The sequence below is a fragment of the Lonchura striata genome, chromosome 3 (assembly GCF_046129695.1).
Source record: "Lonchura striata isolate bLonStr1 chromosome 3, bLonStr1.mat, whole genome shotgun sequence".
In the NCBI taxonomy this organism is placed as follows: domain Eukaryota; kingdom Metazoa; phylum Chordata; class Aves; order Passeriformes; family Estrildidae; genus Lonchura; species Lonchura striata.
Genome location: NC_134605.1, coordinates 93,868,699 through 93,888,857, shown reverse-complemented (window position 1 = coordinate 93,888,857; position 20,159 = coordinate 93,868,699). Strand labels below are relative to the sequence as shown.

Below are 20,159 nucleotides of genomic sequence, written 5' to 3'. Positions count from 1 at the left end.
CACAGCTCTGTTTCTTCATTTTGGTGCTATTTACTTCCTCTTCTGCCCTTCTTCCTCAGGCTCCTCACTCCTGGTTCACTCCTTGCTGAGGAAGTTTGAGTCGTTACCTCTGAACTCAACACTGTTCTCTACCATTGCACAGAACACTGGTGTTCCCTGGAAACAAGAAGTACTTTGAACCCAGTTTTTTAGCTTGACTGTTACTACTGAGAGGACACTTTTTTTAAAGAAACATTTCTGAATGGCAATCTGAGCCAAACAAAGCAAAACTTAGCTTCAAATGTTTGGGTCAAGGCAGTAAATTATATATATATTCTTGCCTTCATGCTCACTTTGCACTAGAAAGGCCATTTAAAAAGTTGTATATTTGTGTAGAAAACCTAGTGCCTGGAAGAACAGGTCGCAACCTCTTGGCAATCTTATATACTACTACTACTACTAATAATAAGAAGAATAAACATTGCTTATATATGGGCATTTGAGTTTCTCAAGAAAATTTTTAATATATGACCAAGAAGCTCATATACCCTAAAATTTTTCTTTCTTAGTGGTCTCACACACATCTGATGTCTTCACGTTTACAAAGCAGTCTTTGCACTTAATTTTTAAAAAGGCAAACAAAGCTAACAGTGACCTACTCTATATAGAGTAGATGCTCTAAAGGCCTTTTTCAATTTGTAACATTTTTAAAGCCGTGTTTTCTGCACTGATCCTTGGCCATTTTCTTCAGTCAACCACTTTTTGTGTTCTTTGCATCTTGGCACAGTGATAGTGCCTCTGCTGGGGCTGGTGGGAATGCGGGATTTGAAAAGGGCACAGATACTGAATCACGCACATCTTGTATTCTGATGAAAAACATGTACAGGGTCTCACAAGTTGCTTCCAGGAGAAATTTACTTAAATGTTAATAAGACACAGTAGTAATGCACTAGCAGCATCATGAGAATAGTTGAGGAAAAACTAGCAGTACTGGGAATGGTTAGATCCTGCCACTGTCCTGCCAAAGCAGGGGTGTCCCATGCCTGAGTGGTTGCTGTTATGTGTCCTCCAGAGAGGCCAAATTCTGCCAGCTTGTTCTCAGCTTCTGCCAAATGAACCTAATTAAAACAGGAATACACATTTTATATTGGGGCTATGTTTAGCTACCACTGTGCTTTAAGGAAAATGACAAAATTGCATATAAACAGAAAATTTGGAGGGTCTGAGAAGGCAGTATTTCTTCCATTCATAGATTTGTTGCTGTAGGAGGGAAGATTATAACCATGTCACCTAGACTGGTGACATCTGAATTAGCTGAACTGGTTTTGTTCTCACTGAGCAGCTCTGTGGCTCTCTGATCTTTTTGACATGGAGGATGTTGTGAAATACCTCCAAGATCACCTATGGCCAATGTTTTTGACCTCAAATACAAAACTATGGAGTTACAATAAGATACTTTTGTGTGGAGAAAGGACTTGCATGCAGCATTTTAGCTTTTTAGTGTATGAATGGTTTCCTCTTTGCAATTTATGTACATGTAGATTATAATTCACAGAAATTAAATTAGGTTATTATTTTTAATAAGGATACAAACAGAAAATAATTTTTTTCTAATTTCTGTCAAATGAAAAATCTTCCAATGAAATGTTAGTAAGAAACATTTTCTTGTTGTCTGTAGTATTAATTTTCTGCTACATAGAAATAGAAGAAAAGGAAAGAAATATTATTGTTATTTCCATTAAGGTTCCATACACACTCTTCATAACAGCACCTTAATTTTGAATATTGCAAGGTGAATGGAAAAAATTAAACTTTAATCTGTCTTGTTGGATATATGACTAAAAAGCATATCAGGAAAATAGCAAATGCAAATTTCTTTCAGTGAAAACTTGAAGACTGAAGAAAAAAGCTTTTTAATATTCTTACTTTAATATTTTCAATTAATGTAAGTATCTCTTATAATCTGATTTTTGTGGAAACTTCTGGAGAAGTCTCAATTTTATTACAGCATGGTTTTAAAAAAAAGGGAAAAATACAGAGGCAGCAAACATTATTTATTCCAGTGTTTGCAATACTCTGAAAGTAGAAGTAAAAAAAAAGGGGGCAGACTCTGAGCAAGAGAGGCTGAAGTTTTACTTTGAGTCCTATTAGATCTGTAGCTACTTTACCCCTTTGCACCCATTTGTATGCAGCTGGACTGGGGAAGCCTCTGCAAGGAGATCTGGATGGGTATCAGTGGTGCAGAAGAAGGCATTCTCCTTTATGTGGCTCATTGCAAAGTAGAAGCCCCATGGAGAGCAAAGATACTGTGATGTTATAATTAGAATATCTATACTCAGGTAAATTGAACATCCAGCATCAGAAAATTATATATAACTGATTTAAGTGAGCATCTTGAAAATCAGGTGGTTAAATGAACGTTAGGGATTGGGACTTTGATGTTTAGCTGTAGTTCAGTTTTTCCCACCACTCCCACCAGAGGACAGTAATATAGATACTTTGTCTAATAACATTTATTCTATTGCTTGTTCCTGAAAGAAAAAAAAGGTGCCCTTCATGATATTTGATGAGCATGTTTGGGAGCCTAAGTTCTAAAATAAGGATAAATTATTTTTCATGCCTACTAGTTCAAGCAATGCTTCCCTTATAAAAAAAGAATCACAGAATCATTTCAGTTGGAAAAGACCTCTAAGATCTGATCAAGACCCATCATTAACCCAGTGCTGCCAAGTCCACCATTAACCACAAACCTATGCACATATCTACACATGTTTTAAATATCTTCAGGGACAGTGATTCCACCACTTCTCTGAGAAGCCTGTTTCAATGTTTGAGAACCCTTTTAGTGAAGAAATTTTTCCTAATATCCCTTCCTGTTGCAACCTTCCCTGTTGCAACTTGAGGCCATCTCCTCTCATCCTACTGCTTGCTAGTCAGGGAAAGAGACTGACCCCCACCTCACTGAACCTTCCTTTCAGGCAGCTGTAGAGAGCAATGAGGTCTCCTTTGAACCTCCTGTTCTCCAGACTGAATAATCACTCAGCTGCTCACCATCAAACTTCTGCTCCTGACCCTTCACTGGCTCCATTGTCCTTCTCTGGACTTGCTGCAGCCTCTCAGTGTCTTTCTTGTAGTGAGGGGCCCAAAAATAAACACAGTAAACACAGGATTCGAGGTGTGGCCTCACCAGTGCTGAGTACAGGGGGACAATCCCTGCCCTAGTCCTGCTGCCACACTATTGCTGATTTGAGCCAGGATATCATTGGCCTTCCTGTCCACCTGGGCACAGTGGACTCATGTTCAGCTGCTGTCGACTAGGACCGCCAGCTCCTTTTCCACTGGGCAGCTTTCCAGGCACTGCCTGCAGCACCGCAGGAGTTCACTGGGACACAAGGGCAGAACCTGGCACTTGTTCTGGTTGAACTTCATAAAACTGGCCTCAGCCCATCGATCCAGCCTGTCTAGGTCCCTCTACAGAGCTTTCTTACTCTCCAGCAGATCAACTCTCCCACCCAGCTTGGTGTGATCTGCAAACTGGCTGAAGAAGTATCAATCCCATGTCCAGCTCATTGATAAAGGCATTAAAAAGGGCTATCCCCAACACTGAGTCCTGGGAAACACCAGTATGTGGGAAGTCTTTGTGGAGTAACCCACAGCTTCCTTTTACAAGTAGTCCTCATATGAGGTTTACCATCTGCCTGTGCATTTGTCAGGTAAAAAAGTAGTTCCAACAAGCTCTTTTTTCTTGGGTTCCATGCAACTTTATCTGCTTGCTGGCTAACAGCACATGTTCCATTTATATCCAACCCATGGGAATCTTGTTGACTCTTTTATTTAAAAAATATATACAAATTCTTTCTACCCTCATCTCTGCCTCTTCCTTTCTTGTGTGTTAATGTCAGGTGCAAGACCCAACCTGACCTACCTTCTGTGTCATCTTGGGCAGTGCTTGCCCGGAGAGCCTGACTGCTGTCTGCGTTGAATGGAGACCTTTGGGTCATTGTGAGCCCCTTGCTGAGGCATGATGACCACTGTAGTGGTCCAAGGGGAAATTACTCAATTCTGCCACTTCTCAGTGATGCAAGGGCTTTAGAAATCACTGTAGAGCTTTCAGCCACCTTTTCCTTGAGCTTTAGAACCAAAAACTTTTTTAAATAAGAAATTGAAAAATGCTATATGTTTTCTTTAGTTGTATACAAATTATGATTATCTCAGGATACTGCATAACAAAGAGGACAATAAACCAAGAGAAGTCCCAGTGCACAATCTAAAGGAAGCTGTTGATTACAAAGAATACTTTATTAGTAAAAATGGATCAAACTTCTTAGAATACCACTTGGTCATCATGCATTAACTTCCTACAGTATGAAAGAAAATTGGTGCTGGTTCTGCATTTCTGGTCATTGTAGGTCCTGCCAGCCAGGAGGCTCTTCAGAACACCACTAAGCAGTTGCAATTTGTGCTGTATGTAAAAGCTGTCCAGAAATAAATCATTCCAGAATCACCCATTGTAACACTGAAATTACCCTGATTTGGTGAATTCCATCTTTCACAAATCCCCATTAGGCTGAAATGGATCAAGACATTAACATGAGCTTGTGGCTTAAACTTAGGACATTGAGACAAGAGATACATCACCATCAGGTAGGTTTTCTCCATAGCAAAACTATCAGAAGCCTTGCATTTCAGACATGTGTTTGCACATAGCAAGATACCACATACTTTATTTGGTGCACCAACTACCAACAAGATAGATAATTTTAGATATTGCTCTTAGCTTATATATAAATTTGGAGATTTACTATTTCTATTTTGGACTTCTCAATGCACTTCTCAATGTGTCACTTCTCCGGGTGTTAATGAGCATGTTATGCTCATGAATAGTTGATTAATAACAGGTTTGTATGTCTATCCATAATGCATACTTACCTAGTCAGACTTCTGTTGCTTCTATATATTTCACCAATAGATGGAGTAGAAAGTGCCATAAGTTCTTTAAAGATTCATTGAGATGATAGCTTAATTGTAAAGTAATTCTGGCCTGGAAGAAGTTATGTAATATGATATCAGCTTTAAAATTTGTAAATAAAATAAAAATACATGCAAGTGTCTCTACTAAACAAGGCATTTGACAAAAAGACTTCCTTTTACCTCAGCTATTCTTTGGTGCTCTAGCACTAAAGAAAATTTTTTGGAATATACAATTGTACACAGCTGTTTGGTAGGAGGAAGTGGAGGTGTCTTCAGTGAAACACATAAGTTTTGCATGCAAAAAGTACTATTTTTATTGTGCATTAATATTCAGTTTTGTTAAGGTGGATCAAGAAGAAACAAGTTTTGTGACTAGCAGATTCTTGACAGTAATCAATTAACTGACAATGATTTCCATGATTAAATGTTCATGTTTAGTATATAGCCTGCACAATTAATTGCAATGTGTACCTCTCAGAGAATAAAATGAAACCAAACATGATGCAGGGATTTCTTTTTTCTTTTTCTTTCCTCTATTATATTGTCATGCTTTATTATTCCTGAGTCTCCCTATCATGAAATGTGAAATTAGATTTGTTTGGATTTATCTACTTGGCATTCTTAAGCTTTGTGACATAGGAACTATGAGTTTAATGTAAATGTTATTTATATTCATTTTGTACTTCAGTAATGCAGTCTTCAATGTATAAAAGAACCAGGCTTACAGAACAGAGTTTAGACAGAGTGAATAATAAAATATGCTTTCTCTTTAGAGATTAAATAATCACTGTCTAGTTTAGTAATTGTAACTGTCTTGCTCTTGCCTGCTTCTTCTCTCTCTGTATTCTGTCTAGGAGTGTCTTTCTCCAAGACAGTGGTTTGCAGGCTTGATTGCTAAATGGTGATCCTATAATGCCACTGGAATCTGGGCAATGAAAACAGTCTGAGAAATATTATGACTCAAGCATTTAAGCTAGCTTTTACAGTATCTCTTCTTCCTCTCTTTTTACTATCCTTTTTTTTTTTTCCTTCCCTTTATCTCCCAGAATTGAAAGCCGTCTGGTAAATATAGGCTTGAAAATTCAATTACAGCAGAAACATTTGTAGATTTTTATTTTTTCTCAAAGTCTGAAAATGAGGAGAGATTTAAAGGGGAAAAGCTGCCTCTGCCATGGCTGCTTTTCACTATCCCATACCTAAGGGAGAGGGAGGAGGCACCTCTCCAAACTTCCTCTACCTCAGAATCAGTTCAGTCATAGTTACATAACCACATTCAAACAGGTTCAAACCCCCCACCTGGCAAGAGCATATGGTGATGTAAAGGGATATTTAATCTAGTGTTCTTCCTTTTTGTTGGAGTGAGGCAATGTCATGTTCCAGGCACCAGAAGAAGCCCCCAGCTGGTGCCATCTCACTACCTCGTGTGCATGGGCACACAAGGCTGACCAGGGAGCAAGTGCTACGTGAACCTTGCTGAAGTTAGAATAGCTGAAGGGTTGACTTGAATTATTGATGGATGCAGCTCCCACACAGGTTATGCCAACTCTGTGACCCTCTCACCCACCCAGATCTTGTTCTGCTGTTTCTCTTGTACCTATCACAGGATATGACGGGGACAGCTAGTGCCAGGGTAGCCTTTCTGCATGAAATTTCTCGGTCTGAGGGTAAAGCAGACCTCTTATCAGGAACTGGGGTGTCTTCTCTAAGCCTGTGGAGGTAGGCTAGCACCATTGGGCTAGAGAGAGGTAATATTGATTTGTGATTTAGGCAAAAGGACTTCAGTCTCTTCATGGAAAGGTAAGTCAGAAGATTTTCAAAGTGATGGTGCACTTTCTAACCTGAACTCCTTCTGTGATAACTTAAAATGCAATATCACTAATAAGCAATAATTAGCAATGAAGTCCCTTCTCATTGCACCCAAGAATGTGCTGTGAAGAATTACGCCTCTTCTGAAAGTTGTTGGAGTTCCCCCCCTCTCCCTGTTCTCCTAGAGGAAGAGCTAAGAATGATGTCTGCCTCCATTGTAAATAATAATAGACCTGGTGGGAATTGCCTGAACCAACAGTTGTCTTCTCTTAAAAAAGGAAATAAGTTTTTACTCAAGTTCATTTCTCCTGGCAGCTTGGGAAGAGGCCAGGTTGCTCATGCTGGTGGTTGCTCATGCTTCAATCTTTTCTGCTGCTTGTAGCTTGAGTTTGCTGTTGTTTTGTACATTTTGCCATCTCCCAAGTATCTTGTCAGAGATTTTATACCAAGCAGTTTATGTTTGTCCTTTTCACCAAGCCAGATACAGCTCTAAATAAAATACCTGCTCTGAAAGAAAATTGGGAACTAGAAAACAAGTCAACCTTTCAACTGAGGAACAAACTGTAGTCATATGTTTGAGGACAGATTTTAACCCCAGTCTTGAACCACAATTCATCTGTATTTTGATATGCTCCAGGCACAAGGAACATCAAATATGGCTTCTGAAAGAGCTTTTATGCTGGACAACTTGTGCAATCCTCCTGTCTGGGACTTGTCATAGCTCCTGAAAGCTGGACTAGTCATTTCACAGAACTAAAACAGAGTTACAAGATTTTTCTTATGTTATTTTTTCTCTTTAATTCAGAACCATTGAATTACCAGTTTTCAATGATATTTTTAAAGCATAATGCTTCCTTTTTATTTATTTATTTAAATATATATGTAAACTTAAACATTGTTTTCATGGCACATTTTATCTTCAAAAAACGTCTGGATTTTGATATGCATTTTGCAGTCAGAGTAAAATATGAGTAGAATTGAAGACTTAAAGACAAAATATCCATAATTCTGTTGATTATGACCCCAGAATATCTGTTACAATTGCCTTGCTTGATCTTTTATGTAATGTAGTTAATTGATTTCCTTTAAATAATACTTGTTTGAAATTGACCCAATCTTTTAGGCAGAAAAAGATCTAATTATAATTTAAAAAATAGAGTCATTTTTATAAGAATTTCCTCTTTATCACAGCGTTCCTGATGAACATCGGAGTGATATATTTAACAGCAGTTTACTGTAGTGCCATTTCAAATGCCCAATAATACATTTCGATAATCTTACTACAAGAGAATAAAGAATACTTAGTGTTTTTAAGGGACATTATATTAATTAAGATTAAATTATTCCCTTCTTCTTAATGTAGTAGTTCTGTAATTGTCAGTCAGATAGTTTTTAGTGTTTTTGTCTTTATATCTTTTTGTGTACTTGGATTTCCTGTCAATGGCTTTGTTTGGAGTAAAAAACTTCTAGAGAAAAACAGAGCAAGACACTCATTTAGCAAGACAATCATTTAGAGGGTTCCTGAAAATAATGACAAATTTTATACTAAAAAAAATTTGAATTAATTAAATTTACCATATAGTATGCAATTGTAGGCAGAGGACAGACTGCTGGATTATTGGTTGTTGGATTTTTTTGTTCATTTTTCTTTTCCCATGTGTTAGAGAATTGATACTGTGTTCAGGATTCTAGTGAAGCAACACAATTAAAAGTTCAGTGTTTTCCAAATAAAATAGTTTTTAATTGTTTTTTCTCAGGAAGGACTTCTTACACCTCCGCATTAATAAGCATTCTTCTGTGCTTCAACTAACCACCCACTCACTTTCTCTCTTTAAAGGATCATCTATCCCAATTACCATTGAGACTTTTCAGTCTCTCATTAAATTTGGAGCAGTAGGCAATTTAATCAGGTGGTGATCAGTGTGATATTACAGAACATGACCTTTATAAAGTGTGTCTAACAAATCTGGATATTCTGTGTTACCAAACATATATTTAGTGTTTAGTTAGTTTACAGTTCTCTTTGGGGGAAAAAAAAAGTGACTCATAGCACTGGTAAGCATAAAAAAAAAGGTTTTATGTATGTTATTCGTCATTAATTTGAAGTGTTTTCTCTTGCATGTCAAGCAAATATGAATTTCCACCCCCCATTTGGACGAGCTTGAATCAACCCTGGAGCTGACTGAGGATGTGGGACATTGGTACAGCATCATTCTTCAGATGAATGCCACATTCTGCCTTTTTTTCCCTAGTCAGAGTGCCATCTCCCATTGCTTGCAGGGAAGGAACCCTCTTGCAGATGGAGCTGTTCCGCTGTGAGCTGTGAGTCAGAGTGTGCCCGTGGGCTGTGGAGCGGAGCTGAGGCTGTGGGAGCTGCAGGAAGCGGAGGGGGTGCCGCAGCCTTCTCCCGGCCTTCTGGGGCTCCATGGGCTCTGCGCGCTGCCGGGGACGCAGCAGCCTGATCAGCTCCAGAGGGGCCTTTTCTGGAAATCCCTGGAGACTTAGGGCACTGCTCTGCCAAAAAGTGAGCTTAAACTAGGGCCAATATGTAGACCAGGAAATCTTTCAGGCCAAAAGTTTTGTGCTGGTGTAGAAGGGTTTGTCATGGCAGTATTGAAGCACACCGAGCCATTCAGTATGATTGCTGCCTGTGGTCAACAGGTGTTAGGAAATCAGAGCTACCCTGATACCAAATGAGAAACTGAAAATTTTGTTTGAGTTTTTCAAATTTAGTTGTGCAGCGCAGCACATGATCTAAAGCAACTATCTTTCCCTAATATTCAGATCACAAATCTGGTTAATATTTTTTCCCCCTGCTCATAAGACTGAAAACACAGATATTCCTTAAAAATTCTGTAATTTGAAGCCTTAGACTCAAAACCCCAGACCAGTAGCTCAGACATGGGTCCTTTTATGGATAATCCCAATTAGCTAAATCTGTCCACCCATGTGCCATTTGGAAGCTCTAAATCTAGGTTTTTCATCACACAAGGTGAATTTCAAGTTAGATAGGTAGGATTTGACTTCTGAGAAGGTGAATATATTGTTTCTTCTCCTCTAGTACTAAAACAGTCAAACAGATGCCCTGAGATATAATATCCAGTATATTTTTGCATCTTTGTTTTAGATATTAACATGCACTGAGTATCCAAATATCTTTTTCATACTATCTTACATTATGTAGTGCAACATTATTTAATGCTTCCAGTCAGAGAGGAAGAGATAACATCCTCTTCTCTGCATGAAGATCTCTGAATTCCTCTAACATAGACCTAGCTGAAGAAACATAGGATTATCTCATATATCCATATCGGAAGTACAAAAGTACTTTTGTCAAGGAGTACTTTTGTCATTTGGAGGGGTAATTTAAAACTGTTATTACTATTGCCGTTGAGTCCTAAATCAATTCCTTCTAGGAAAAGAAGACCAGTTTAATGAGATCAGAATTAATAAAGGTTCACCAATTTCCTCCTTCTGTGGAGTAAAGAAATTAAGAAAAAAACACTATACCAAAATTTGGCATCCTGCTTCTACCTTTCACATTTCCCAAGTACACATCCAGGAAGAAAATTTGTCAGTTGTCTCTAAGTAACATGTTAGGCAGTGTTGCAATTTTTCATGTGACTCTAAAATAAATAATTTATTTCACATAAGTAGCGAGGACATCTATGTTGAATGGTGGATGAGTTTTTAAAAGACAGATTTGTATCTGATTATTTTGACTCCTTACGATGAGTCTTGTCTGGGAATGCTGCTCATCAAAAACTCACATTGAAATGGGAAGAAAAAGGTAAGATTAAGAAACAGAATGTTTTCAATATCTTACAGCATGTAAAATTAACAATAAATCTTTAAAAAAAGATATTGTGTTCAGTAGAGCATGTTTTTAAGGATGTACCTTTATCCTTATTCAGATATGTCAATTACTGACTGCTTAACACAAGATGAATTGAAGAAAGGTCTGGAGGGAATTTTACAGATGTCCTAGTCATGAGAAACTTTACAAAAAGCTTGTGAAGCTGCCCACAGATTTGAAGCTGTGAGAAATCTGAAATGCCATGGATGACTATGAAGCTACTTAAAATTTCTGAGGTTAATGGACTGCATGTTAGGGATTATGAGCATCACTTAACTGCTCTGCTTTTACAGAACAGACTTTTTATCTTCTAATAATGTTAATTATGAAGCATATGTATTCTGATATGACATAATGGATGCCATTGTTCCATTTATGAAAACATTTAATGTTTACCAGTGTTGGTGAAGGGCAGAATATTGCATAGTCCTGCTATACCTAATTTTCTGTTGTATATAATACAACAGTATTTCAGATACACTTTCTTTGCATGCCAGTAGAACACCACTGTTTTCTTCTTCACATTACATACAGTAAAAGCTATTCCTACTTTTATTATAATTGGGAAATCAATGTACACCTTCATTATTTTAGAAAATGAGTGATGACATTCTTCATCCTAGTGAGTATTCTCTCCAAAGAAAATCAGTCTGATTTTCACCATCTGAAAGTTCCAAATTATTATTTTTTCTCCAACAGGTCTCCTGTCTTTTATCCCCTGCAGAACTAATTTTGACTAAACAAAGACATAAGCAAACTTATCAAGTATCTGGGATGAACATATGATCTGGTAGATGGCAACAGCTACAGAGAATAGAGTTCCACTTTCAAAACAGTGTTAAACACTTACATCTTCCCATTCTTTTCCTTTGAGAAGTGTAGATGGGAGCCTTTCAGTTTGGTCCTGGATCTGCAAATACATCTATGTTATTAAAGACCACTGAAAATTAATATTTTTCTGTTTTGGTATTTTGTTCCTGTTACCATAAGCAAATGAAACAAGCAGACAAAGGCCTCTTTCACTGACAAAAAGTTCTCACATATCAAAAAGCTCTTTTTACAGAATGATAAAATTGCATCAAATATTTGTTGCCTCCATGCAGAGAGATATTAATCTAAGATTTGAATAATTCTTAAAATTTTACTGGTGTCCCCTCACTCCCATATTATTGATGCAGATTTTGTGGGATGTCTCCCACTTCCACCCTGTTCTGAATGGATGGAAATGTTTGGAATTGAGAAGGATTTTTCAGTTACTATAAGGATAGTAAAATTTAGAATATAGTAGAGATTGAATACACCTCACTACTTTAGAAACTGAAGATCCCTTTTTCTCAGATGTATAAATCTTAACAGATTCTATCAGGTTCAAATTTTGTAATTTGAGCTGCAATTAGCCATTTCTGAAATCTTGTGAATAAAATATTTGCTGCCTCTGCCTTACAAGCAAGGAAGCATTGATTTGGAGACAAGTGCTTTGAGATGTGCTCTACTGTTCATCACTGTGAGCTACTAAATTGCAGAAAATCCTATAATGTTTTGCTCCCTCATGCCCATCACTAACAAACTGTTTTATAGAAGGTTTAAATTATTCATATTGCAACAATAAAGCTCACAGCTACTACTCAGCTCCTTAGTTGGCTGCTGGATAAAATTCCCTCCTCACAGTGGTGGGCACACTAGTATTACATTAGAAGGTTGGGTTAAAGACAAATCTCACAAAAATGACAGATATGGAAGAAGTGAAAATAATAACTCAGAAAAAAAAACTTGGAAACTGTTGATGTTAGGTGTGTCTAAAGCACTGCAACTGAGGAAGGACCACATGGGTGCTCCTTACGTTGTCAGTGAAAGTTTCCTTCTAATGAACTCTCTGTAAATTAAAAAAAAAAAAAACAACCAAAATGCAAGCTTTGTTTCCTGAACAGAGAAGTATCTTTGAGCCTTTTATACGTCCACCTTTTGAAAATATCTTTTCAATACACAGTTCTATTTTGGCTTGGACTCAGTCTTCTGTGACACATCTTTAAAGTTGTTTTGAGTTAGGGATACATATATATTTAGCTTAGTACTGGCTGAAGATTATCTTGTTTCTGGTGGTCTATGCAAGATGGATCCAGTCCATGAAAAATACCTTTCTAATAGAGAGAAATCTATCCAGTTTTATTATTTTCAGAAAAAAAAAATTGTTTTCTGCGTCAAGTAAGGCTTGTCTTGCCACCCCATTGAAGGGTGACCCCATTAACCTTCATGATTTGGGAAGTATGAACAAAGGTCACTGCTGCAGTGAGTGCTTTTTTGATAAAAGAATGCTAAGAGTCTGAAAGTGCAGGCTTACTATCCTTTTAGTTTTTACTATAAGTAGACGTGCACTTTAATGGGGCTCTAGGGAAAAAAAAAAAATCCTTTTTCAAATGCCATTAGTCCATAGCTGCTGTGATGTCCATCCCCCAGCTAGACAAGGCACCACCCTGCCTGCCCTGGGGTCTGTGGCTGGTGTGCCCAGCACTGTGGAATGGAATGGAATGGAATGGAATGGAATGGAATGGAATGGAATGGAATGGAATGGAATGGAACAGAAGAATAAATTATTTTAATTGAAATTAAAATTAATTTAATTTTAATTTAAAAAATTAAAGGGACCTCCAATGGGAAGGACCTCCAATGATCACCTAGTCCAGCTTTGTGACCAATTCAGAGCTGGCCAAAAATTAAATGAGTTTTAAACATAGTCTTGTTACTGAGGACCTGTGTACTTACATGCACATAAGCTGTATACTTTCCTCCTTGAAGCCAAACACATTATGACTGGAATTCTTCTTTGGACACATTCAAAAGCAATTATAGATATGGAGGAATAACAAAGCATTAATTTGAATTCTGTACTGTAAAGTGTGTGACCATTGAGATGGCCGTATAAATATACCCTTTCTCTTCCCTCCCTGTTGGCTGTATTGTGCATGTTGTCACTGCAGCTCACTTTCAGAGACTGTGTTATGTGCCTAATGCTTCACAGTCACACTGGAGTCATCACTAAGGGTTGAACCCAGAAAATTTGTATGAGTTTTTGTCAATGAATTCAAGGTTTTGCTAGGCACAGGCATATTTGGTGTTCAGACTGATGTTTAGGGAAAATCCCATCAACCAAGGTCATTCTGGTCTATCCTGAGCTAAGCAGAGGAAACTATTAATGTTCAATGTGAGGATCCCAAAATAAGCTATGTGTTGAGAAATGTAGAAGCACACCTATTCATGTGGTAGTTTGCCAGTGCTAGGAAGTTATATGGTAGGAAAAAAAGATTAAATTCTTACTGTTATCAGTACACAAGTATAAGGTAACATGACAATAATTTACCTCAGTTGATGGGTTTTTAATTTTTCTATCTTAGAAACCAAATGATGTGAGGCTTCTTTTCTGTGCTACCTTCCGTTGAATTCTTAGTCTGAGGAACTGTAGGACACTGGGTCATAAGACAATCACTAAGCTCTTTCTAGTAGCTAGAAAGTCTGTAATTTTTTTCTGTATTTTTCTCCCAGAATGACCCAGGAGGCAATTACAGGGTCCCCCAATTAACAGTTGGTTCTCCAGCATCTATTCTGGTTCAAGATGCTATGGGATTTGAACTGGGATTAGCTCAGTAAGTCAGAGCCTGGTGCTAATAACACGAAGGTTGTGGGTTCAATCCCTGCAAAATGACCCAGGAGGCAATTACAGGGTCCCCCAATTAACAGTTGGTTCTCCAGCATCTATTCTGGTTCAAGATGCTATTGGATTTGAACTGGGATTAGCTCAGTAAATCAGAGCCTGGTGCTAATAACACCAAGGTTGTGGGTTCAATCCCTGTATAGGCCATTCACTTAAAAGCTGGACTTGATGATCCTTGTGGGTCCCTTCCAAATCAGAGTAGTCCATGATTCTGAACTAAAAATGCTCTGCTTGAGCAGGAGTTGTCAGAGCTGTCCTTACCTAGGCTTTCTAGCAAGGTCTGTATGTGAAAGGATTTGACTCTGTATTTCATGGAAATATATAGCCTCTCCAAGTATCCATCTGCCCTTCTATGAAATAGCAATAAAAAGCATATATTCACAATGATATTTCAGGGGTTAAGTAATTAATGTCTTGAGTAGCTTAATGCAGAAACACTTTATATGATTAAGTACTGATGTACTTGATTAGTTTTGGAATTTGATAATGTAGTCTCCTGCTGTGGTTCATTTGGAACTTCTGCTTGGTCTTCCTGTGGGAATATAAAGGATGTTATGCCCAGAGTACAACTACAACCCTTGTTTCAGTCCCACCAAAAGTGACAGGACACATTAGTTATTGGGAATTTCCAGTTTCTTTGCAAAAAGTATTAGAACCCAGAGGAAATACTAATGCTATTGCGTGGGACTGTGCACATGACTGTTCTTAATTCAAAAGCAACTACCTCCTTCCTAGCACTCCTCTTGATCCTTGGGGCTAATAGTATAAGCCAAAGAGACACAGACAGGGTCAGTCTCAATTCCTGAATCTAACTGCAGAAATAAAAGTGGTTGTATGTGGATGTGCAAGTTTGTACACCTGTACAGTCATGGTTTAGTTTTCCAAGCAGCTCTTAATGCTGAACATTGCAGATATGGCACTAAGAAATGCAGTGCTGGCTGCAAAATAGCAGGTAATCACACCAAGAGAAAAGAGGGACCACCGTCCTTGTACGTCTCAGGTGTAAACAGAACACTTTGGGGAACATTGCTGCACTTCAACAAAGGAAAGATGGAGTTGTAGTCCCTTGTGTGATAGACTCAAGTAATCCTTGTTAATGTCTAACTCAGGTTTTGGAGACAGCATCTTCAATGAGAGGGGCAAATATACATTTGGTGACAAAATACTGCCTGCCCTGTTTTTTTCTACAACTTAAAGAGAAAAAGGAAGAGAAGTATTCTTGATACAATGCAGATGTATCTCTTCAAAACTGATAAATTGCTGAAAACTGGTAATACTTCCTACCTTGAGGCCACAACACTTGCAAAAGCTTCACGTATTTTAGCCATAGAAATTTTTCCCTAATGTCTGAGAATCATGACTAACTAGGTGGGTAGTCACCTCTGAGCTTTAGACTTCGCCTATTCATCTATGGAAACACTGAAACTCACCTCTGTTTTTAACTTTTGTGCACTTTCTATCAGTCCATTTGCCTTCATCTTCTTTCAGCTGTTAGCTCTCTTCCTCGTGGCTAGCATGATGGAGCCTGATTTCAGATTGTGGCTTCTACATACTATGGAAACAGAAATAAATATTTTACCTTTTTAAAAAAAAATATTTCTTATTATATAAGTGCATTAGTAACAATGCATGGCACAGGGAATGCAGTAATCGAATGTGCTGTGCAGAGCTTACCCTTTGTTGCTTAGCAATTAAATATATGCATGTAGCAGCAGCATTGACAAAGATGCTAATAAAAAGTGACAAGTTATATCTCCAGAAAAAATTACAGGATTAAGAAAAGAATATCTGTCAAGATACTAGAGCAACAGCAAATGGTACATATGGATAGATCGTGTCCCTCCTGAAGGCAAGATCTTCAGGTACTGACCACTAGAGGGGCTGAGATGATGGAAATAGAAGGTATCCACATTTATAGCATGGGCTACAGACACACAGTTGTGCAAACATCATGGTAAGACTTTCTGTTGTTGTTGTTGTTTTTCCTTTATTATTCATATTTATTTTTATCTACAAAGTGTCTAGAAACATGTTCTGTTTCCTTTGTTTCATTTTTCTCCTCGGTGTTCAGGGTTGCAGATTTTTCACAGCATTTCTGTCTATCGAATTTCTGACTTTCCTAGCAGATCTTTGTGTCACAGTATATGGTTTTATTTATAAAACATGGTGCAATCTTTTGTGTTAATGTGAATAGAATTATCTTTAAAACTGGTTCTTTAAGAATACTAATCTGCTAATCTTTATTTGTTTATTTATTTATTTTTAATTTGGAGCAAAGATGAAACAGAGGAACTGCACTGTAGGCTGAAATTCTCAAAAGAGCCCAGCATTTAAAGACTGCTTTCTATGTGGGATTTGTATGTTTAACCTTTCGCTCCTTCTCTCTCATTTTTAATCTCCTGAAATCTGTGTCACTTTTGTTGTGCTCAGGTAGTGCATTGCTTCTTGGGCTGGTTAATACTGATTATCCACTTGCTCTGCTGTAGATAAACACAGTCATCAAGGTTTTTTTAGTGCTTTTTCCAAACTGGCTTGACACATTGTTACATGAAATTATTTTTATTACATTTAAAGAATGATTTACAGGTTCTAAGTAAGTACTCAACACATTTATTAATATCTGTGGTATTTAGCAAATATTTCTGGTTATGTGGTGGATTTAAGTAGCTTTTTTTCTAATAATTCTTTCTGCATTTTAGAGCTTTTCCTCATTAGGTTTCTGCTCACCAAAGTGCTGATTCTGCACTTGACAGTCTGCCTGCATAGTGAATTGCAGGATCTGGGCCCAATTTTGATCTATTTATATTATAGTCCATTTCATTTTAACTGAATGAAAGTACTAATTTGGCTGTACTTGCTTTCAGGATTATCTCAAGTTGTGCCAAATCATCAGACAGTCCATTTGGACTTTGGCGGGCTTTGCTGAAGCTCCTGCATTTTTGCTCAAGTGCTATTGAAAAAGTGCAATTTATCAAAAAAAGTAGCCTAACTCTTGGCTTGATTCAACAATTCTGGGTCTTTATCTCCAGCTTTAGCATATAAGATGGACCCTGAATCAGTACAGATCATGTTGTATTCTGTGTTAACAAAATGAATCAGGCTTCTTTTAATTCATATACTATACCCCCTAAGAAATAGAAATTAAAACATACAGTAAAAATAATAGTTAAAAATTGAAACATTACTTGACTTCCCCCCCTCCCACTTTCATTATGACTGTATGCATAGAACAGTTATTAAGATAACACTGGCATAGAGCAATCCTGTTATATGATGTAAACAGCAGAAGGGTATTCAATGAGTTGTTTTTATTTTTTTTTTTTGAGCTAGTCAACCTTATGATCACTTCTAGCATTAGTTAAGCAGGCAGAAATTATCTTGTACAGATGCAACTATATTGCAACCCCAATCAGTGAGGGTAAGGAAATAAGAGTGTAAGATAGAAAGGAAGAAGAGCAGCAGATCATTGTGGTGAAATATTTTATGTGCATTTGGTTGAGATCTTTTTAACAAGATGTTTTACATCTAGCTCAGGACACTGAGTCAGACATCCAGAAAAGGGAAAATTTGAATTCACTGGGGTGATATAAAACAAAATTTTCCTTTTCCTCCTACTCTAGTAAATGCTATCATGGCAAATAAGCTTTGAGAGAATCACTTTGATTTGTGAAATACTTTTCTCCAAAGGCTGCATTTTGAAAGCTATTTCCAAATAAGCCTGTGCTACCCAGAAGCAGCAGAAGTATTTCATTTTCTAGAAAGATTTAAAACATATTTATGTATGCCTTTCTTCCCACATTACCTGCAATGACATGAAAACATGGGGTGTGTGTTTATACATGTATGTATGTGTGTATACATGTATGTATATGTGCATATATAATGCCAAGGGGAAAAGCAAATGCTTTACAGAAATGTCTACTTAAATGTCTGCCTGAAAATGTATGCAGTACATTCTTTTTTAAATAGCCTCCTCCTGGTAGTACCTTCACTCAGATTCTCACCATTCCCATACAGTGTTCTGTAAATACCCTGTGAGAATGACTAGCAGGGAGGATGATCTTGCATAACAGGCAGCTGACTAATTTAGACCAGGAACATTGATCTACAATGACTGAAATAGTCTCAATCTTGTTCCGTTTTCGACATTTGAAGTTTTGTCATCACACCCATGGATACTTGTGTAGCTCAGTCACCGGAAGTCACTGCTCATGTATTTTACCATTTTCAGGTAAAGCAAGAGAGGGATAAGCTATTCAAAAAAAAAAAAAAAAGTTACAATTTTTTGTGTCATATGTGTTCCTGACACAGAGAGAGCTATGTTAAATTTTTGTGAACTATTTGTTCCCTATTCACGTCTTTAACACGTACCATAACAGGCCCTCTTCTCCATTTTTCTCAGCATGCTACTTTTCCCTCCATATTTTATTCACCTTTCTGAGCACTGTATCTTGACTTAAGCTTTTCTTCTCTTTTATCCATATAGATAAATTAATGTTTTCATAAACAGGCTGCTTTCAAAAAGTTATTGCAATAATGAAAGTCTAAGGTCCATCTCTCACCTATATTTTCTTCAGTTTTGGACCACATCGGTAAAGATGGGGATTGTGGCATATGTTTCGCAGGCACAGTAATTGAGCAGTTTCTTTGGCCACCAATATCTTTGAGACATTGATTTAAATCAGTGCTGGACACTGCAAAGCCAAACACCGCAAAGAGGCAGGACTTGTTTGAGGGCTGGGCTGTTCTGGGTCTGAAGCCAAGGGATGAAGCTGAGCTTGCAAGGTGTGAATGTCTTTGAGTGTAAGTCATTGCTAGTCACTAAAGCCTCTTGGAGGTTAGCTCTGATGTTTCCTTTTGACTGATATTCAACTCTTCCCATAGATGTTGGTACATAATCAGGGCCAATGTATGTGTATGTATTTTCAAACATATATGAGAACCCACTGGGGTCCTCCTTCAACTCCAGTGAGCTTTTTCTTCATCCATGCTCTTGGACTTCTCTTAGAAGAGACTTTAAAGAATTTCCAATGGGCTGTTATGCATGTGCTACATAAATAGGCATACATCTTATATTCTTTGCTACCACAAAGATATGAGTCATACCTGCAAGTAATTTTGTTTTGAGTAACAGCAAACTGGATCTGAATTCCTAAAGCAGGAAGAAGTCAGGGAAGAAATTACTGTGTAGTTTGCTAGTTTTAGTTTCAGCAAAGAATTTTGTAAAATAAACAATGCTTTATTAAATATATGCCCTTAAAAAAACCCAAAATCTAACCTAGAACTGTAAAATATATTGCTTTTGCATTTGTCCATTTAGATTTTTATTCGTATTGCAAAAATACATCTAAAATGAGTAAAACACAGAAAATTTATAGGTTAAGAAATGAGCAGATATTTTTACAATTCTTTTTTATAAGAAAAGCAGCATATTTTTTCTCTCCCCTCACTCTCCAATGTATCTTGCTTAGAATAATCAGCTCACCAGTTTTAATCTTTACTTATACCTAACTTGGAGAATACATCATTATGGCAAAAGTAAACTAGTTTGAATCCAAATTTTCTTCTTCACTTACAAACACCAGAAGAAAGTAATGGGTAAAATTTAGGACACTATTGTATAATAAATGAGTAATCAGGGAAAATGTAATGCATAGACAACGGTTGCTCCTTGCTGTGCTGTTGCTCAGATACACAGCCTGACTGAATATAAACATACTGATTTAGAAAAAGTGCAGATTTGGTGATACATACCCCACAAGCCTGAAAGCAGTGAATGAGAAGAGTTATATTCATATAACTGGTTGCTGCCTATTTGAAAAAGCCCTTTTAGGCATACAG

The 20,159-nt window shown here is 37.3% G+C and overlaps 1 protein-coding gene across 18 annotated transcripts in view; it reads left to right on the top strand.

Moving 5' to 3' along the window:
• Positions 1-20,159, top strand: part of DLGAP2 (DLG associated protein 2) — a 450,475-nt gene that overhangs the window by 97,168 nt on the left and 333,148 nt on the right. For 4 of the 18 annotated variants that reach the window (XM_031504437.2, XM_077782387.1, XM_031504436.2 and 1 more), the window contains exon 1: positions 15,273-16,272. The exons of 8 other annotated variants lie outside the window; for them this stretch is intronic. In XM_031504437.2, the coding sequence (XP_031360297.2) occupies positions 16,270-16,272 (3 nt within the window). In that variant the 5' untranslated portion in view covers positions 15,273-16,269. Of the gene's footprint in view, positions 1-15,271; positions 16,273-20,159 lie in introns of those variants that run through there. 6 more of the 18 variants (XM_077782386.1, XM_077782384.1, XM_077782390.1 and 3 more) reach the window with 3 other exon arrangements.